This window comes from Emydura macquarii, unplaced genomic scaffold (genome assembly GCF_026122565.2).
Source record: "Emydura macquarii macquarii isolate MOO-44397 ecotype Brisbane River unplaced genomic scaffold, CSIRO-AGI_Emac_v2 contig_1093, whole genome shotgun sequence".
Lineage (NCBI taxonomy): Eukaryota > Metazoa > Chordata > Testudines > Chelidae > Emydura > Emydura macquarii.
This window is the reverse complement of record NW_027131230.1, coordinates 64985-85456: the sequence shown is the minus strand read 5'-3', so window position 1 is coordinate 85456 and position 20472 is coordinate 64985. Positions and strand designations below refer to the sequence as shown.

At 56.2% G+C, this 20472-nt stretch overlaps 2 protein-coding genes across 2 annotated transcripts; both read right to left on the bottom strand.

Annotated features, from left to right (window-relative positions):
• Positions 1-6994: 6994 nt before the first annotated feature.
• Positions 6995-8560, bottom strand: LOC137151496 (uncharacterized). Its single transcript, XM_067545762.1, has 3 exons — positions 8469-8560; positions 7733-8065; positions 6995-7340 (listed from the first exon to the last, which is right to left on the bottom strand). The coding sequence occupies exons 1-3, from the start codon at positions 8521-8523 to the stop codon at positions 7093-7095; spliced, it is 636 nt and encodes a 211-aa protein (XP_067401863.1). The 5' UTR covers positions 8524-8560; the 3' UTR covers positions 6995-7092.
• A 9144-nt stretch (positions 8561-17704) lies between these two features.
• On the bottom strand, positions 17705-19265 carry LOC137151495 (programmed cell death 1 ligand 1-like). The gene is made up of 3 exons (XM_067545761.1): positions 19163-19265; positions 18425-18757; positions 17705-18033 (listed from the first exon to the last, which is right to left on the bottom strand). The coding sequence occupies exons 1-3, from the start codon at positions 19215-19217 to the stop codon at positions 17786-17788; spliced, it is 636 nt and encodes a 211-aa protein (XP_067401862.1). The 5' UTR covers positions 19218-19265; the 3' UTR covers positions 17705-17785.
• Between the last annotated feature and the right edge of the window lie 1207 nt (positions 19266-20472).

Sequence of the window (20472 nt, the reverse complement as noted above, 5' to 3'; positions counted from 1 at the left end):
AGGAGTGAAGAGAACAGGGCAATTATCCAGTGTCCATCCCCTCTTGTCCATTCCCAGCTTCTGGCAGGCAGAGGTCAGGGACACTCAGCACATGGGGTGCGTCCATGCCAATCCTAGCAAATAGCCATTGATGCAGAATCCTCCGAGAATTTATCTAATTCTTTTCCCCTGGCCATGAGTTCCCCTGGTGCTATGACTGAACAATGTCGTGGAGGAAGCCTTTCAGTGTGCCAGACATCCAGCAATCTCACCAGGGTCAGTCATGGGGCCTCACCGCCCCCAAGATTGAACCTTTGGGCTCCAGCCCGCCTTCTTCACACTGTGAACTCTGCCCAGCAAGTCCTTCTGTGCCAGGCCTTGGGAGAGATTTGTCCACGCTGCAGGAATTGATGCAGCAAGTATTTCGTGACACTCACACAGTGTCGTCATAACCATTGGGGTTATGAATCAGCTGGACACACCATGGGGTTAGTGCAGAGAAAGGAAGGTTAAAGCACGGACCATCTGGCCGAGCCAGTGCCAGCAACCAGCCAAACTGCCATGGATTCCGGATTCCGTTTCTGGCTCATTGTTTGTCCAAGGAGAGAGCGTCTGTCTCTCCAAAGGGCAGCACTTAACCCAGTCCCCCTGACACCTTTCCCCTTTGTTCTCCAGGTGGGGCCTTGGCTCTGCTTCCATCCCGAGAGGAAAATCTCTTTCCTCTTGGCTGTTAATGTGAACATCCTAGCCACGGGGGCTCCTGATGTCTTTTTGGATCCTCTATTGATCTGGAGCAGTTTCACCTAGTCCTTTAAGGACCCATTCATATCAAGTAGATTCTCCAACCACCTGTCACTGCAGTGTAAGGCCTTGCGAAACTGAGAGGTCATCGTTTTTGCCTCCCTGACATCTAGCCTTGCTCTGTGTCCCCTGGTGATGGGGAATGCGAACACTACAGGGGAAGACCCAGGCCTCTGTGCTTTCTTTACACACTCCGATGGAAAGAGCTCCCCATGGTGGACCCGGGCACACAGCACCGCAAGAGGTGCAGCGGGGAAAAGGGTCAGCACCTGCGGGAGATGGGGTGAGTCTGCAGAGTGCCCCATGGGAACGCAAATGCCCACTGGGGATGCCCCTACTGCATAACAGAGCAACAATCTTTCCTCCCCATGTCCCTTGGCCAAGCGGCTAACACCACCCCCAGCACCGGGCCTAGACACAACCTCCTGGGGGCTGAGGCATGTCCTGCATCTGGGCAGTGCCTTGTACCGTGGGACCCTCATCCAAGACTGGAGCTCTCAGGTGCTACAGTGACGCTGCAGATCAATAACAGGGGAGCAAGTGCTTAATCTGAAGGCAACCAACATCTGCCCCATTTCCTTGCTCCCCGGCTCAGTCCATCCTTCCCTGGCACACAGGGGAAGCTATCAGATCCCAGCCTCCCGTGCCCAACACACAAGTGAGTACCCATAGAAAACAACCCATGACAAGCTGCTGTGATCCCTGTGCAGAGCAGCTGTGCTGCAGAGACCTCCCCACAGAGACCGTGGCTGGTTCTCGGGTATAGAATCAGCGGCAGACTAGAGGTGGGGCCGGGGAAGCACAGAGCCTGGTTTGAGCCCACAGAGGGGCGGCCAGGCAGCCGGTGGCTCAGAGGGGAAGTGGAGATAGAGACACTTTCTCTCTAGCATCTCACAGACGAGGGGCTTTTGAAAATGTGACCCTCTGACTCCTAAGTGTTCAGGACTCAACCGTGACACACACAGCGTTTCCCTCTAACCCACTGGCATTTCTGAGCCCTGCTGGGTGGGACTCCCCTTTGGACTTGGCTGTGTGAGCAGACCAAAAAACTAATGTTTATTTACACTGCTGCAAAAGAATAAAATAAAAATCACAATGCCCCATGGAACAAACCTAACTGGAGCCCAGCTCCCACCAATCCGCACTCCAGGGCCTGCGTCCTCTCTTGCACTGGCGGAACAGCGCTCAGGGCTGGGCAGCCTTGCCTGATTTACACCACTCAGAGGGGATGTGGCCCTGAGGTCAAATCACCAGCCATAGGCAAACATCATGTTTACCACAGTCTTTGAGGCTGTCTCCTACAAATGGAAAAACGGGAGGTGCAGCTCTCAGGACACAATCACCCCAGTTTCAGCTGTGTCTGCCGGTGGCGGACTCTGGGTTACAGCACCTTTCACATCCTGCATGTTGCTCTCCTTTAAATCTGCACTTAGAAAACCCGCCCATCTGGTAATTGACTCACCGTGGCTGAAGCTGAGTGAAACTTTTCACACAAAATATTTTTTGGTGAAAGATGTAGATTTGGTGACACGGCAACATTGAACCAATGCCTGCTGGGTTTGCCCAGTTATTTTGGTCAGAAGAAAACCTAAAAAAAAAATTATGAAAACCCCCACAAAACATTTCATCTCAAAATGTCCTTGAATTTTATTTTTTAAATGCTTGAAATGGCAACAAAATGTTGCATTTCAAGCGACTTTTGCTTACCGATTCAGAGATTCCATGGTCAGAAGGGACCAGTGCGAGCCTCTCATCTGACCCTGAATCCCACAGGCCAGAGAGCTGCCCTGAGTTAATTGCTAGAGCAGTTCTTTTAGATATCGTTCAACCTGAATCAACCTTTTTTTTCTTTTGACTTTTGAATTGGCTGGAAATCCTGGAAAGATTTTCTTTTGGTTCAATGTGAAGCCATTTCCCCCCGATTTCTTCAGCACTGCCAGCAAATCAAAAAATCCACTTGTGGCCCAGCTTCAGCTGTGACATTTGTTCCGTTTCCCTGTGACCACGTCCTGCCCACCTGCCCCCTTTCCAGGATCTGCCTCATGCATGGATTGAGAGAATGGCTCCTAAGGTCTGTCCACACTGCAAACACACATGAGCCAGTTTGATCTCGCTCGCTCGGTACTGTAGCTGTGAAGTGGCAGGATCCCAGGCCCCAAGTGTGATGCTGGCTGGATTGGGCGGAGGGCATTTATTACATTATTTAACATCAATATGCCAAAATCATAATAATTCAAATGAGATATGCCGTGTCAGGAACCGTTAGAAAGGCGGTAATGTGCTAACTAAGATGATAATGTTTATGTGCATGTGTTATATGTGTAATGGAAGTTATGGATATGTGTGATATGTCTGTATCTCAACTTGTGCTGTGTTTCTGGGCGACACCCCAGACCGGATGGCTGCAGCATTAGCCTGCTTAATGGCCCATTAAGGAAATTCACAGGTACAATGGGCTCAGGGAGAGTGGAAAGTAATAACTTTGTGCTCCTTCTGCGTGGCCCCTGCCTGCCCCCTCAGCCCCTCGCCTCCTGATCAGCCTCACCGGCGACTGTACCGGACCTGCGGCGGGCTCACCCACCTCTCTGGCATGGCCAGCACAACTCCTCAGATCCCGTTCCCCCTCAGTTAGGGTTCCCGGGGCAGAGGGCTGACTCAGGCTGTTCTCACTCAGCACTGTGTCACATCACCCCTTCAGCTTTCTTTGTTAGACTCCAGGAGATCAATCCATTTAGCTTATCACTCGAAGGCAGGTTTTCTAACCCTTTCCTCATTCTCCGGGCTCTTCTCTGGCCCATCCCCACCTTATTAACATCGTCCTTGAACTGTCGGCACCAGAGCTGGACATGGGATTTGTAAAGGAAATTATTCATGTGGAAATCATTAGCTGGAAATGTGAGAGTGGGGATCGATAAGAAAAGATATTATACATAAAAGTGTCATGAAGCTATAGGGTAGGAATGTCCTTTGTAAGCAGAATTTAACAGGGAAACAAAGGAAAAGATGGAACGTATATATAAAACTGCAGTGTAAGCAAAAATACTAGGGAGAAACAGGAGATGTGTACCATCTGGTTTTAATATCTAAGGGAGACCTCCTCCTTTAGGTAAAGGGTATATATATGTAACTAAGAGAAGCAGGAGGGGCTTGCAATCCTTTGTTTGCAAGTCTTCAGCTGAATAAAGGATTCTTTTCCTATGAACTGTTTGTGTCTGTCTAGCTTGTCTCGGCTGAATAAAGACCCTGACTTAATTACTTGCATGTGGGTAAACAGGTTTTATTTGCTTAGACCTGTGGCTGTAATTCATGCATGTCCCTAACAGATTCCGGCAGCAATCGCAGCAGTGCAAATCCAGAGGGAAACTGACCTCTCTGCTCCTCCTCGAGATTCCTAGCATCACAGCTGTCAAGGCCAGAAAGGCACAGTCTATCCAATCAGCCCAACCAGAGAATTTCCCCCAGCGATACCTGCATGCAGCTTAGACTGGCTGGCTGAGCTGCTGGTGTCTGTTAACTGTGAAATCAGCTGCGTTAGCTCCTTGTCTCAGAGCAATCAGCTCAGGCTCTCTGCAAACTCAGAGACCTATTCGAAAAGGAAGGTTTCACATCATCTCCTCAAGACACTTAACACGCTGGATTCGGCTGACCTCCTCTGGAAGTTTGTCCCGTAGCTGGATCCCCACAATAGAGAACGCTGAGTCCTCAGCTCACAGAAGCTTTGTTCTGGCTTTTGTGATGCTTGCTGTCCCAGAGGAGTGCAGCTCTCATGGTGACACCTAGTTGTGTTCTCCAGCTATAAAGGAGACTGACAAAGCACGCTGTGAATGTAAAATCAGCAGGAGTAATTGCACACGTTTCACAGGTCAATAGTTTCTTCTCAGGGAGGTTAACACTGAGAGCAACTTCTCTTTTCTCTCCACTCACGGAAACACAACCAGGACTGACCCACGTCACAGCGCTCTGTCTAACTGGGAGGCTCTTTGCCTGGGCCTGGGAGCACTGGTGGCTCTAGGGGCTACCTTCTTAGTGCTGTGTCTCTACAGAAGGAGAACAGGTGAGGAGCTGAAACGACAGTCTCTACCTCTGCTACCTGGAGAGCCAAAATCTGTCTGGATGATTGAAAAAAAGGTGCTTCTAAAAATCCAGTGAGCTGATCTGATTTGAACTGCCCCTTCCCACCAGCTGCACACATGGTAATCACATCAGCTGGCTGTGCTGAAACCCCGCTGCTGTCTCCATCTGGTCATGGTCAGGTTGGGACTAGCTAACACATGTGAGCTAGGGAAATTAATGCATCATGTTTATCACCTAAGGAAAGGGTGGGCTGCAGAGCCTGACACTCAGCCGACTGCCTTCTCAGACTTGTCCACCTCCGCAGCCAGCCAGCTGGAGCTCGCTGCCCAAGCAGATGGAGTCCCCAGTCACCTCCTCCAGCTGCCGCAGCTGTGGGACACCCCAACCAGGGAGCAGGCATCGCAGGATGCAAATGGGTCTGCAACAACAGCACACCATCGCGTCAGGATCGCTGTGGAGCCCTGGCTGCATGGCAGCCAGCACCATGAGGGACAGCACCCGGCTACTCCAGCCCGGCCTCTCCCAGCAGGGGGTTCTGTGGGGGGAAAGAGAGCTGGCCCTGTGGACAGGTCGGTGCACCCTGGCAGGGGGTTCTGTGGAGGGCAGGAGGCTGGCCCTGTGGATGGGTTGGTGCCCCCAACAGGGGATGCTGGTGCTGCTCTGCCCCCCACCCCACGCCATGCTCACCTGCCACATGCAATGTGAGGCTGCCCTCGGCCTGGTCGGGCAGGTAGAGAACGTAGCAGGTCCATTCTCCACTGTCACTGGTGGTGGCACCCTGCAGCACCAGCGAGGCATTGCCGTTCCTCACCTCGTCCTCAGCCAAGCTGACCCCCGCCCGCGCTGCCCCAGTGAACTCCAGCACCGTGCGCCCCTTGTGCCACCAGTGCACCTGCAGCTGCTCCAGGTTGAAGGGCACGTAGTCAGCCCCAAAGAGGCACTCCAGCACCACACACTGCCTGGGGCACACCCATCCCAGTGAGGGGCCCATAGACAGCTGCAGCCAGGCCGCTGTGGGGAGAGGTCCTGTCTTGGGGAGATCGGGGACAACCCCTGGGAAAATGGGGGGCCCTGTCTTGAGGAGATCCAGGGGAGTCTGCAGCAGGACAGGCCCCATACTCAGCAGCTGCCACGCAGCACAGGGCCAGCACGGTGCCGCACAAACACATCTCCAGGGCACCGTCACTGCATTGGCAATGCCAGCTCTGCGCTGATAAAGGCTCAGACGTGTGGCAGGGCCCCGATAAGCCCCAGCCACGGCCAGCAGACCCCTGATTGGCTGGGACATCCCATCCCATCTCCTCCAGGCATCTCAGCACTGTCTGCTTGGGTTGTTTTTGTCCCAGGGTCCTGGGGCAGTCAGTGACCTCATGGGGTTGGGATCCAGGTACCCCTAGAACACCTGTGCCCCTTTCTGTGACACTCACATAGGGCTATCCCAGCCACGGGTGGGGGGTTCCCTGCCCCACACCCTCCTCTGTGTCAGCCTGGGAAGCCTGAGCTGGGGGTGTTTCAGCCTCCACCCTGCTCTGGGCTCTGCTCCCCTTGGATTGTAGTCACCCCTCCCTTGGGGCAGCAATGGCTGAGCCCAGCCAGGCCTCAGTCAATGCCCTGGGCATGGGATGCTCTCCCCTCCCTCCAGGGCAGGGTCCCATTGGGGAGAGGCACCGGAGCCCTGTACCATCTGGGATGGGGCCGCCTCCGTTCCCCTCCCAGGGTACCTATCCCACCTCCTCAGGCACAGAGAGCATGTGGCTGGGATGGGGGGCCCACTCCAGGGTTCACTCCCACACATCACAGAGCAGAGTGCAGACTGTGCATCACCACAGGCTTTATTCAGATAACAGAGCTCACACGCTGCTCCCCGCGTCCTGTTGCTGCCCACTGGGATCCATCCTAAAGCTGAACCCCCCAATCCATAGACCTTTCCCCACCCCATCCCCTGGTGACGGAGACCTAATTGCAGCATCTCTTTGTAACTTTATACACAGCCACAGTGCTGCGCCGCACATTTCCTGGTGGGGCTGGGCTGGCGAGCTCTCCCAGGGCATGTGTTTTACATGGCGTGCACTCACTCACCCTCCCCAGCACCCACCCCAGCAGCCCCAGCAAAGCCCCCTACTGCCCCTCCCCACATCCATGGCCCCCACTCCCTCTCTCCACCCCCACAGCCAAGCTGGGCACCTTTGCGGTTCCATCATCACTGGCACTTTCCCTCTGCGATGCCGCGCCTGCTGCTCACTCCGTGTTCTCTCCCCTCCCAGCTAGCCCCATAGTTGCCTGCTCTGCACCGAGATCCGAGCGCCCCGAGGAGTCAGGGCCAGGATCAGGCTTCCCCTCAGCCCCGGTGCCTGGTGCATCCAGCTTCAGGCTGATCTGCTCCAGGACGTTCAGCAGTTGGGCCATGTTCCTTAGCACCACAGGGTGTAGGGCGCAGGTGTCGGGCCCCATGGCCTTTGACTCCTCTTCAGGTGGCTTCAAGGGGTCTGTGAGGCACAAAGCAGATATGCCCATCACTGCAGCGCCAGGCTGAGCCCATCCACACCTTAGCAGGACAGCAACAGGGCTGCTGCAGCCCCCTCCTCTCCCAGCAGGGGCGCTATGGGGCCAGCGCAGAGGCTCTGGCTTGGGGGTGGGCCTCCCAGCTCTGTGGAGACAAAGGGGAGCGTTGCCCAACCTGCGGCAGTCCCCCCTTGGTAGGACCCTATGGTAGGACCCCAGAGTAGGACCCCGTTGGAGGACCCCAGGCAAGACCTGTGGCAGACCCCATAGCAAAGCCCATGGCAGGACCCCAGAATAGGACTAGTAGCTGGACCCATGGCAGGCCCCCACCTTTCGTGACCCGTGGCAGGACCCCGCAGTGGGTCGGCCTCCTTACCCTCGACTTGCAGGGTGACCTGTTTGACGCGTGTATCGGGCGTATAGGTGACAAAGCAGATGTAGGTGCCAGCACTCTCCGGGGTCACCTTGCTCAGGTACAGCGCGGCGTTGCCGTTTCGCAGCCCCTCCATGCTCAGGTTGGCGCCCGGCCGGCCCTCGCTCACCACGTTGTCGAACTCCACCACCTCCCCAACCCCATGGAACCATTGCACGACCAGCTGGCTCAGGTCCACGGGAAGCCGCGCCACAGAGATTTTACACTTCAGCACCACGTCGTCTCCCACCTTGGCTCGCACTGGAGACGCGTCCATCTCCATCGCCAGCTTGCTGGCTGCACCAAGCACAGACAGCAGGGGAGGGTCAGTGCACCGGGGAGAGGGTGAGGCTGAGACCAGCTTGGCCCAGGGGGCGACACTGACGGCAGCTGGGCCAGGCAGCAGTTGCCCCGGGAATGCCACTGTCTGCAGTAGCCTTGGGGTCCCTGCTCCAGCACCAGTGGCGGAGTCGAAGAGGGGACGGAGCGTGATTGTCTTTGCCCTGCTCCCTCCAGCTGCCAGCCACCGGTGACAGGAGCTGGGGAACTCCGGCCCCCTCCCCCCCATCGAACCGTCCCCAGCCTGCCCAGGGAGCTAGCCCCAGGGGGCGTCTGCCCTGCAACTGGGGGATATATTACACCCCCAGGGCTCCACTGTGCCCATGGCTGCCCACATGATGGCGGGGTCCTGGCTACTCACCGCAGCCCCCGAGGAGGCAGAGGACAGCAAGGAGGGTCAGCAGGGAGCAATTCATCGTGGCACCTGCGCTGTCTGCATCTGCTCCGCGGGGAGTCAGGCTCAGACTGGCAGCACCTGGGCACCGCAGCTCGGCTGGGGGGGCCAGTGTTATCGGAGGCAGCAGCAAACGTCTCCGTAATGGGCAGGAGGGTGCGGCCCAGCCACAGCTGGACTGGAGATAAGGCTTGTATTGGTCATTTGCTGATGCACCCGGCCTTGGGTCTGTGCCAGCCCTGCCCCCACAGCCTGGGGTTTCTGACAGGCCTCCCCCCACATCCTAGGTCTATGACCGCCCTTCCCCCACAGTCTGGGTCTGTGCCAGCACCGCCCCCTCATGGGGGCTGACTCCACACCACAGTCTCTGGCGACTCCCCCCAACTGTCCCAGCCTAGTTCGTCTTGGGGTTCACAGGGAGGTGTGTCGGAGACCGTAGCCCTGGGCTCTGGCTGACGGGGGCAGCACTGCACCATGCTGAGGTGGCACCAGCCCTGTCGTGGAAGGGGCTGGGCGCCCTGTGCCCGCTCTGCACCCTGGGCAGGGACACGCAGTGCTGGGCTGCCCTGCACGGATTCCCTGGTGCACCCAGGCCCCGACCCCCCCGCTGCACCCCAGGGCAGGGACTGTATCAGGGGCCAACCTGGCCCTGCCCTGAGGTAACCCAGGGCTCCCACCCCAGCCAGCGCCCAAGGGAACCTCAGGGCCCGGAAGGTTCCGTGGCGGTTGGGGAGGGAACGTCGGAGCCCGGAAGATTCCGTGGCAGTTAGACCGGAAGGTTCCAGAGCAGCTGAGGAGAGAGGGGGAGGGGCAGCAGGTTTCATTGCTGAGGGAGGTCGGGGGTTTGGAGTGCCGGGAGGGGTTGGTGTGACCCCGTGAACCCCAGTGATTGCTGGGGGCGGGGTGGGGGTTATAAGCACAGGCCCAACCTGGCCGTTATCTCAGCCTGGGGCCTGTGGGACAAGGGGACTCTGCCGGGTCCCACAAGACCTCCACCCCAGCCAGCCTGCCCTGCAGGACATGGGGCCATCGTTCCCTCCTCCCACCCTCAGCCGCCACAGGCAATGGCTCCCCACCCACACCAGGGACTGACCCCTCCCAGCCCTGCACACACAGGAATCACCCTACAGGCCATGCATCCTGTGCCCTGCTAGGGTCCCCCCAAGTCCCAGACCTACAGAATCGGTGCTATGCCCCCAGCTTTAGACCATAAGACCAGCCATGCTGGCTCAGCCCAATGGTCCATCTAGCCCAGTGTCCTGTCTGCCAACAGTGGCCGATGCCAGGTGCTTCAGAGGAATGAACAAAAGAGGGCAATTATCCAGTGTCCATCTCCTCTTCTCCAGTCCCAGCTTCTGGCAGGCAGAGGTTAGGGACACTCAGCACATGCCCACGCTGGCTAACAGATAAATTCAGGGAGGATAGGTCCATCAATGGCTAATTCTTTTTTGAGCCCCATTATAATTTTGGCCTTCACAACGTCCCCTGGCCATGAGTTCCCCTAGTCCTATGACTGAACAATGTCATGGAGAAAGCCTTTCAGTGTGCCAGACATCCAGCAATCTCACCAGGGTCAGTCATGGGGCCTCACCACCCCCAAGACTGAACCTTTGGGCTCCAGCCCGCCTTCTTCACACTGTGAGCTCTGCCCAGCAAGTCCTACTGTGCCAGGCCCTGGGAGAGACTTGTCCACGCTGCAGGTATTGATGCAGCAAGTATTTAGTGACACTCACACAGTGTCGTGATAACCATGAAGGTTATGAGTCAGCTGGACACAGCATGGGGTTAGTGCAGAGAAAGGAAGGTTAAAGCACGGACCATCTGGCCAAGCCAGTGCCAGCAACCAGCCAAACTGCCGTGGATTCTGGATTCCGTTTCTGGCTCATTGTTTGTCCAAGGAGAGAGCGTCTGTCTCTCCAAAGGGCAGCACTTAACCCAGCCCCCGACACCTTTCCCCTTTGTTCTTCAGGTGGGGCCTTGACTCTGCTTCCATACTGAGAGGGAAAAATCTCCTTCCTCTTGGCTGTTAGTGTGAATATCCTAGCCACGGGGGCTCCTGCTGTCTTTTTGGATCCTCCATTGATCTGGAGCAGTTTCACCTAGTCCTTTAAGGACCCATTCATATCAAGTAGATTCTCCAACCACCTGTCACTGCAGTGTAAGCCCTAGCGTAGATGAGGGGCCATCGTTTTTGCCTCCCTGACATCTAGCCTTGCTCTGTGTCCCCTAATGATGGGGAATGCAAACACCACGGGGGGAGATCTCACTATAGCAAACGGGCTAGTAAGCACCCACGTGCCACTGCTGACCCAGGCCTCTGTGCTTTCTTTACACACCCCGATGGAAAGCGATCCCCATGGTGGACCCGGGCACACAGCACCGCAAGAGGTGCAGCGGGGAAAAGGGTCAGCACCTGCGGGAGATGGGGTGAGTCTGCAGAGTGCCCCATGGGAACGCAAATGCCCACTGTGGGTGCCGCTACTGCATAACAGAGCAGCAGTCTTTCCTTCCCAAGTCCCTCAGTCAAGTGGCTTACACTGCCCACAGCACCGGGCCTAGACGCAACCTCCTGGGGGCTGGGGCATTTCCTGCTTCTGGGCAGTGCCTGGTGCCTCAGGACCCTAATCCAAGACTGGAGCTCTGAGGTGCTACGGTGATGCTGCAAATCAATAACAGGGGAGCAAGTGCTTAATCTGAAGGCAACCAACATCCGACCCCATTTCCTTGCTCCCCGGCTCAGTCCCTCCTTCCCTGGCCCATAGGGGAAGCTATCACATCCCAGCCTCCCGTGCTTAACACACAAGTGAGTACCCATAGAAAACAACCCATGACAAGCTGCTGTGATCCCTGTGCATAGCGGCTGCACTGTAGAGACCTCCCCACAGAGACCGTGGCTGGTTCTCGGGTATAGAATCGGGGGCAGACTAGAGGTGGGACCGGGGCAGCACAGAGCCTGGTTTAAGCCCACAGAGGGGCGGCCCGGCAGCTGGTGGGTCAGAGAGGAAGTGGAGATAGAGACACTTTCTCTCCAGCATCCTAGAGACGAGGGGCTTTTGAAAATGTGACCCTCTGACTCCTAAGTGTTCAGGACTCAACCGTGACACACACAGCATTTCCCCCTAGCTCCCCAGCATTTCTGAGCCCTGCTGAGTGGGACTCCCTTTTGGACTTGGCTGTGTGAGCAGATCAAAAGACTAATGTTTATTTACAATGCTGCAAAAAAATAAAATAAAAATCACAATGCCCCAAGGAATAAACCTTACTGCAGCCCGACTTCCACCAACCCCTGCTCCTGGGCCTGCGTCCTCTCTTGCATCGGCCGTACAGCGCTGAGGGCTGGGCAGCCATGCCTGATTTACACCACTCAGAGGGGATGTAGCCCTGGGTTCCAATCACCAGCCATAGGCAAACATCGTGTTTACCACAGTCTTTGAGGCTGCTGTGAGCAAGGATGTACTTTCTGTTTCTGTCTCCTATACATGGAAAAACGAGGGGTGCGGCTTTCAGGACACAATCACACCAGTTTCAGCTGCATCTACCGGTGGCGGGCTCTGGGTTACAGCAACTTTCACATCCTGCATGTTGCTCTCCTTTAAATCTGCACTTAGAAAACCCGCCCATCTGGTAAGTGACTCACCGTGGCTGAAGCTGAGTGAAACTTTTCACACAAAACATTTTTTGGTGAAAGATGTAGATTTGGTGGCACAGCAACATTGAACCAACGCCTGCTGGATTTGCCCAGTTGTTTTGGTCAGAAGAAAACCTAAAGAAAAAATTCTGAAAAAAAAACCCAAAACATTTCATCTCAAAATGTCCTTGAATTTTCTTTTTGAAATGCTTGGAATGGAAACAAAATGTTTCATTTCAAGCAAGTTTTGCTTACCGATTCAGAGATTCCATGGTCAGAAGGGATCAGTGTGAGCTTCTCATCTGACCCTGAATCCCACAGGCCAGAGAGCTGCCCTGAGTTAGTTGCTAGAGCAATTCTTTTAGATATCGTTCAACCTGAATCAACCTTTTTTTCTTTTGACTTTTGAATTGGCTGGAAATCCTGGAAAGTTTTGCTTTTGGTTCAGATTTTTTCAGCACTGCCAGCAAATCAAAAAATCCACTTCTGGACCAGCTTCAACTGCGACATTTTTTCAGTTTCCCTGTGACCACGTCCTGCCCACCTGCCCCCTTTCCAGGATCTGCCTCATGCATGGATTGAGAGAATGGCTCCTAAGGTCTGTCCACACTGCAAACACACATGAGCCAGTTTGATCTCGCTCGCTCGGTACTGTAGCTGTGAAGTGGCAGGATCCCGGGCCCTGAATGTGATGCTGGCTGTGTGGGGGGGACATTTATTACATTATTTAACATCAATATGCCAAAAGCATAATAATTCATATGAGATATGCCGTGTCAGGTACCGTTAGAAAGGCGGTAATGTGCTAAGTAAGATGATAATGTTTATGTTCATGTGTTATATGTGTAATGGAAGTTATGAATATGTGTGATATGTCTGTATCTCAACTTGTGCTGTGTTTCAGGGCGACACCCCAGACCGGATGGCTGCAGCATTAGCCTGCTTAATGGCCCATTAAGGAAATTCACAGGTACAATGGGCTCAGGGGGAGAAGCCAGGGATATAATTGATGAGTCACCAGGACTTACTCATGTGACTCTGGACTCCATCTTATTCCTCTAAATTTCTACAAGCAGCATGACAAAAGCCAAAGGACATAAAAGGAAGCTGCACCACGTCCATTTCGTCTTCAGTCTTCACCTACCTCTGGATCAACACATCTACAACTGAACTGAACTGAAGCTGTGAAATAAAGGACTGAGATCCATCCAGGTACTGGATGTACACCAGAGGAATTATACAAACCTGCAAACTCCACATTTCTACTGGAAACCTGCTGTATATGGACTTTCCAATCATTTGCATGTATGTGATTGCTTTGATTACTTAACACTTCTTATAGTTTCTTTCTTTTTATACTAAACCTTTAGTTTCAGTTACTAAAGGATTGGCTGGCAGCATGGTATTTTGGGTAAGGTCCAAACTTATATTGATCTGGTGGTGTAGCTGACCCTTTGGGGTTAGGAGAAGCTTTTCGGTAAAGGGCATAGAGTTTAAATAACTGATCTCTTTACCGGACCTAGTGGCTGATCGGGAGCCAGTGCCTGAAATGCAGTAAAGGGGACTGTGTATATTTTTATTTTGGCTTCTTCATAAGCAGTGTGGGGAATCAGAAGCATTATTTGTGGCTGGTTGGGAAGTCTGACTTCAGTGTCCCCCACCAATGCAGGGAGAATCTACTCTCCTTTTGCAGCCTGCCCTGACCTTAGCATTTTCAGGAGGCTACCCTAAGCACGAATGGGTCACACCGAATTATTTGAATTGTGTTCTGAAATGTGAATCCTCTGAGTAAATCCAATTCAAAATGCGCTGGGTGGCTCCTGAATCCCACACCGGGTTGGGGAGCCTGTGGGAAATGTCGTGCGTCCCTGGGGAGGTAAGAATTAAAAGCCCCACCCTGTGAATCCCCAAGCCCTCACCATGTCCCCAGTTGTCCCCATGCTCACAGCCTAAGCCCCATGCCCTGCCCAGGACAGTCACTGGCCCGGCTCTGCTGCTACCTGCCTGTGATGTGTCCATCCAACAGCGACCTGCATGGTTTGCCTCTCAGTAGGCCTCTGATGTCAGAAGCGACTCTCTTGTATCCAGCCCTGACAACGCAAACTGGAAAGTGGTAACTTTATGCTCCTTCTGCGTGGCCCCTTCCTGCCCCTCAGCCCCTCGCCTCCTGATCAGCCTCGCCTGCAACTGTACCGGACCTGCGGCGGGCTCACCCACCTCTCTGGCATGGCCAGCACAACTCCTCAGCGAATACAAGGACACAAGTTCCACAGCAGACTGAGAAGGGTGTTACTATGATGTATACCAGCTTGTGCAGGGAGCGAGGAGGGTTCTCAGCAGGGGGCACGCTCCCCTCCAAGAGCTGACCCCAAAGCCCCTGCGTGATGGCAAAGCAGGGGCAGGTACCAGCTCAGAGATGAGCCCATATGGCCCTGACCCCGGAAAGTGATTGCTGATCTCCACGCCACTTTCACGAGGGTTGGGGCGCTATCAGCAGTGTCCTGGCAGCGGCTCACTTGATGTCCTTCCATTCAGCATCTGCCAGTCCCCACAATAGCTAATGTCTACATTTCCTAGATTCTTAGAGCCCAATGCCAGAAGGGACCGGTGTGATCACCCAGTCTGATGTCTTGTATGACACAGGCCAGAGAGCTGCCCCATAATCCTTCCCAGAGCAGAGCCTTTAGAAACACATCCAAGCTTGATTTAAAAATTGTCCATGATGGAGAATCCACCACAACTTTCGGGAAATTGTTAATTACTCTCACTGTTAAATAGTCACATCTTATTTCCAGGCTGAATTTGTCTAGCTTCTACTTGCCGCCAGTGGATGGAGTTAGACTTTCCTCTGCGAGTTTGAAGAGTCCATTATTAAATATTTGTTCCCTGTGTAGGTACTTACAGGCTGGGATCAAGTCACCTGTAGCAGTTTTGCTCTGAGTCCCCCCAGAGGCTCCAGACCTCTACTCCCAAACACAGCTCAGAGATCTCTGCTCTGTGCTCACACCAGTGCTCTTTATTTTCAGCATGCCGTCCACCGCCAGCTATTTACATCGGGTCTGGGTCCAGCTTCACAGCCTCCGAGGCCTCAGAGTCTCGGCCACAGACCCAAGGAAAGCTCATCCTCTTACTAAAGGCATACCTGAAGAATTACCAGGATTGGCCCATGTGACTCTTACTCCATTTTAGTTTTTGTAACATTCCACAAGACAGCATGGCCAAGGCCAGAGGGTATATAAGGCCAAGCAGAGAAACCATTTTGTCTTTGTTCCTGTTCTGTTACAGACACATATCTACTTCTAGATCAATTCTTTTTGCAACTGAACCAAAGGACTTAGACCCATCCAGGTACTGGATATGTACCAGAGGAACTGTATAAGCCTGCAACTCCACAATTCTTCTAGAAACCTGATGTATATGGACTTTCAATCATTTGTATGTGTCTGATTTGCTTTGACCCTTTAACATTTCTCTTATGGTTTCTTTCTTTCTTTTACAATAAACATTTAGTTTCAGTTACTAAAGGATTGGCTGGCAGTGTGGTATTTTAGGTAAGATCCAAACTTATATTGAACTGGTACTGTGGCTGACCCCTTGGAGTCAGAGGGAAACTGTTTAGTAAAGAGCATAGAGTTTAAATAACTGGTCTCTTTACTGGACCTAGTGGCTGACTGGGAACTAGAGGCTGAAATGCAGTAAAAGGGGATGTGTGTATTTGTGTACTTGCTTCTGTGGGGATTCAGAAGTGAAGTTTGTGGCTGGTTGGGAAGTCTGGCTTCAGTGCCACCCGCCAATGCTGTGGAAATCTGCTCTCCGTTTGCAGCCTGCCCTGACCTAGTTGGCTACCCTGGGCACAGGACAGGTCATACCTGGTATCCTTTATAATGCCCAGCTCACGAGCTCTGCAGCAGCTCCCTGTTAGCCCAGTCACTGTGGACAGGTCGGTGCACCCTGGCAGGGGGTTCTGTGGAGGGCAGGAGGCTGGCCCTGTGGATAGGTTGGTGCCCCCCGACAGGGGATGCTGGTGCTGCTCTGCCCCCCACCCCACGCCATGCTCACCTACCACATGCAAAGTGAGGCTGCCCTCGGCCTGGTCGGGCGGGTAGAGAACGTAGCAGGTCCATTCTCCACTGTCGCTGGCGGTGGCACCCTGCAGCACCAGCGAGGCATTGCCGTTCCTCACCTCGTCCTCAGCCAAGCTGACCCCCGCCCGCGCTGCCCCGGTGAATTCCAGCACCATGCGCCCCTCGTGCCGCCAGTGCACCTGCAGCTGCTCCAGGTTGAAGGGCGGGTGGTCAGCCCCAAAGAGGCACTCCAGCACCACACGCTGCCCAGGGCACACCCATCCCAGTGAGGGGCCCATGGACAGCTGCAGCCAGGCCGCTGTGGGGAGAGGTCCTGTCTTGGGGAGATCTGGGACAACCCCTGGGAAAATGGGGGGCCCTGTCTTGAGGAGATCCAGGGGAGTCTGCAGCAGGACAGGCCCCATACTCAGCAGCTGCCACGCAGCACAGGGCCAGCACGGTGCCGCACAAACACATCTCCAGGGCACCGTCACTGCATTGGCAATGCCAGCTCTGCGCTGATAAAGGCTCAGACGTGTTGCAGGGCCCCGATAAGCCCCAGCCACGGCCAGCAGACCCCTGATTGGCTGGGACATCCCATCCCATCCCCTCCAGGCATCTCAGCACTGTCTGCTTGGGTTGTTTTTGTCCCAGGGTCCTGGGGCAGTCAATGAGCTCATGGGGTTGGGATCCGGGGACCCCTAGGATACCTGTGCCCCTTCCTGTGACATTCACGTAGGGCTATCCCAGCCTCGGGTGGGGGGTTCCCTGCCCCACACCCTGCTCTGCGTCAGTCTGGGAAGCCTGGCCTGGGGGTGTTTCAGCCCCCACCCTCCTCTGGGCTCTGCTCCCCTTGGATTATAGTCACCCCTCCCTTGGGGCAGCAATGGCTGAGCCCAGCCAGGCCTCAGTCAATGCCCTGGGCACGGGATGCCCTCTCCTCCCTGCAGGGCAGGGTCCCATTGCGGAGAGGCGCCGGAGCCCTGCACCGTCTGGGATGGGGCCGCCTCCGTTCCCCTCCCAGGATACCTGTCCCACCTCCTCAGGCACAGAGAGCATGTGGCTGGGATGGGGGGCCCACTCCAAGGTTCACTCCCACACATCACAGAGCAGAGTGCAGACTGTGCATCACCACAGGCTTTATTCAGATAACAGAGCTCACACGCTGCTCCCCGCGTCCTGTTGCTGCCCACTGGGATTCATCCTAAAGCTGAGCCCCCCAATCCATAGCCCCCTCCCCACCCTAACCCCCGGTGACGGAGACCTAATTGCAGCATCTCTTTGTAACTTTACACACAGCCACAGTGCTGCACTGTACATTTCCTGGTGGGGCTGGGCTGGCGAGCTCTCACAGGGTATGTGTTTTACACAGATTATAACGGCTGGTGTGGGGTGTGAATATGGCGTGCACTCACTCACCCCCACATGCATGGCCCCCACAGCACCCACCCCAGCAGCCCCAGCAAGGCCCCCTAATGCCCCTCCCCACATCCATGGCCCCCGCTCCCTCTCTCTACCCCCACAGCCAAGCTGGGCACCTTTGCGGTTCCATCATCACTGGCACTTTCCCTCTGCGATGCCGCCCCTGCTGCTCACTCCATGTTCTCTCCCCTCCCAGCTAGCCCCATAGTTGCCTGCTCTGCACCGAGATCCGAGCGCCCCAAGGAGTCAGGGCCAGGATCAGGCTTCCCCTCAGCCCCGGTGCCTGGTGCATCTAGCTTCAGGCTGATCTGCTCCAGGACATTCAGCAGTTGGGCCATGTTCCTCAGCACCATGGGGTGTGGGGCGCAGGTGTCGGGCCCCATGGCCTTTGACTCCTCTTCAGGTGGCTTCAAGGGGTCTGTGAGGCACAAAGCAGATATGCCCATCACTGCAGTGCCAGGCTGAGCCCATCCACACCTTAGCAGGACAGCAACAGGGCTGCTGCAACCCCCTCCTCTCCCAGCAGGGGCGCTATGGGGCCAGGGCAGGGGCTCTGGCTTGGGGGTGGGCCTCCCAGCTCTGTGGAGACAAAGGGGAGCGTTGCCCAACCTGCGGCAGTCCCCCCTTGGTAGGACACCCATGGTAGGACCCCAGATAGGACCCCGTTGGAGGACCCCAGGCAAGATCTGTGGCAGACCCCATAGCAAACCCCGTTGCAGGACCCTAGAGTAGGACTAGTAGCAGAACCCATGGCAGGCCCCGTCTTTCGTGACCCGTGGCAGGACCCCGCAGTGGGCCGGCCTCCTTACCCTCGACTTGCAGGGTGACCTGTTTGATGCGTGCATAGGGCGCGTAGATGACAAAGCAGATGTAGGTGCCAGCACTCTCCGGGGTCACCTCGCTCAGATACAGCGCGGCGTTGCCGCTCTGCAGCTCCTCCATGCTCAGGTTGGCGCCCGGCCGGCCCTCGTTCACCACGTTGTCGAACTCCACCACCTCCCCAAGCCCATGAAACCACTGCACGACCAGCTGGCTCAGGTCCACGGGGGGCCGCGAAACAGAGATTTTACACTTCAGCACCACGTCGTCTCCCACCTTGGCTCGCACCGGAGACGCGTCCATCTCCAACGTCAGCTTGCTGGCTGCACCAAGCACAGACAGCAGGGGAGGGTCAGCGCACCGGGGAGGGGGTGAGACTGAGACCGGCTTGGCCCAGGGGATGACATTGACGGCAGCTGGGCCATGCAACAGTTGCCCCGGGAATGCCGCTGCCTGCAGTAGCCTTGGGGTCCCTGCTCCAGTGCCGGTGGCGGAGTAGAAGAGGGGATGGAGCGTGATTGTCTTTGCCCTGCTCCCTCCAGCTCCCAGCCACCGGCGACTGTAGATGGGGGACTCCGGGTCCCCCCCCCCCCATCGAACCATCCCCAGCCTGCCCAGGGAGCTAGCCCCAGGGGGAGTCTGCCCTGCAGCTGGGGGATGTATTACAGCCCCCAGAGCTCCACCGTGCCTATGGCTGCCCACGTCATGGCGGGGTCCTGGCTACTCACCGCAGCCCCCGAGGAGGCAGAGGACAGCAAGGAGGGTCAGCAGGGAGCAATTCATCGTGGCACCTGCGCTGTCTGCGTCTGCTCCGTGAGGGGTCAGGCTCAGACTGGCAACACCTGGGCACCGCAGCTCGGCTGGGGGGGGCCAGCATTATCGGAGGCAGCAGCAAACGTCTCCGTAATGGGCAGGAGGGTGCGGCCCAACCAGAGCTGGACTGGAGATAAGGCTTGTATTGGTCATTTGCTGACGCACCCAGCCTGGAGTCTGTGCCAGCCCTGCCTCCACAGCCTGGGGTTTCTGACAGGCCTCCCCCCACGTCCTAGGTCTGTGCCAGCCCTGCCCCCTGCATCCTAGGTCTGTGCCAGCCCTGCCCCCCACAGTCTGGGTCTGTGCCAGCCCTGCCCAGCACAGCCATCGTAGGTCTGTGCCAGCCCCGCCTCCTCATGGGGGCTGACTCCACCCCACAGTCTCTGGCGGCTCCCCCCAACTGTCCCAGCCTAGTTCGTCTGGTGGTTCACAGGGAGGTGCGACAGGGACCGTAGCCCTGGGCTCTGGCTGACCGGGGCAGGACAGGGCCCCACTGCGGTGGCACCAGCTCTGTCGTGGAAGGGGCCAGGCGTCCTGTGCCCGCTCTGCACCCTGGGCAGGGACACGCAGTTCTGGGCTGCCCTGCACCGATTCCCTGGTGCACCCAGGCTCCGACCCCCCCCGCTGCACCCCAGAGCAGGGAGCGTTTCAGAGGCCAACCCGGCCCTGCCCTGAGGTAACCCAGGGCTCCCACCCCAGCCAGCACCCAAGGGAACCTCAGGGCCCGGAAGGTTCCGTGGCGGTTGGGGAGGGAACGTCGGAGCCCGGAAGATTCCGTGGCAGTTGGGGAGAGAGCGTCAGGGCCCGGAAGATTCTGTGGTGGTTGGGGAAGGAGTGTCGGGGCCTGGAAGGTTCCATGGCAGTTAGACGGGAAGGTTCCAGAGCAGCTGAGGAGAGAGGGGGAGGGGCAGCAGGTTTCATTGCTGAGGGAGGTCAGGGGGTCGGGGTGCCGGGAGGGGTTGGCACGACTTCTTGAACCGCAGGGATTGCTGGTTGCGGGGTGGGGGTTACGGGGTGGGGGTTATAAGCACAGGCCCAACCCGGCCGTTATCTCAGCCTGGGGCCTGTGGGACACGGAAGCTCTTCCAGGCCTCACAATGCCTCCACCCCAGCCAGCCTGCCCTGCAGGACATGGGGCCATCGTTCCCTCCTCCCACCCTCAGCCGCCACAGGCAATGGCTCCCCACCCACACCAGGGACTGACCCCTCCCAGCCCTGCACACAC

What these genes read in the sequence shown, in the direction of transcription:
- LOC137151496 (XM_067545762.1), bottom strand. Translation starts at nt 8,523, where the DNA reads ATGAATTGCTCCCTGCTGACCCTCCTTGCTGTCCTCTGCCTCCTCGGG. An exon ending in CTGCCTCCTCGGGGGCTGCG is followed by an intron (nt 8,066 to 8,468) that starts GTGAGTAGCCAG and finishes TGCTTGGTGCAG; the next exon opens with CCAGCAAGCTGGCGATGGAG. An exon ending in GGTCACCCTGCAAGTCGAGG is followed by an intron (nt 7,341 to 7,732) that starts GTAAGGAGGCCG and finishes TGTGCCTCACAG; the next exon opens with ACCCCTTGAAGCCACCTGAA.
- LOC137151495 (XM_067545761.1), bottom strand. Translation starts at nt 19,217, where the DNA reads ATGAATTGCTCCCTGCTGACCCTCCTTGCTGTCCTCTGCCTCCTCGGG. An exon ending in CTGCCTCCTCGGGGGCTGCG is followed by an intron (nt 18,758 to 19,162) that starts GTGAGTAGCCAG and finishes TGCTTGGTGCAG; the next exon opens with CCAGCAAGCTGACGTTGGAG. An exon ending in GGTCACCCTGCAAGTCGAGG is followed by an intron (nt 18,034 to 18,424) that starts GTAAGGAGGCCG and finishes TGTGCCTCACAG; the next exon opens with ACCCCTTGAAGCCACCTGAA.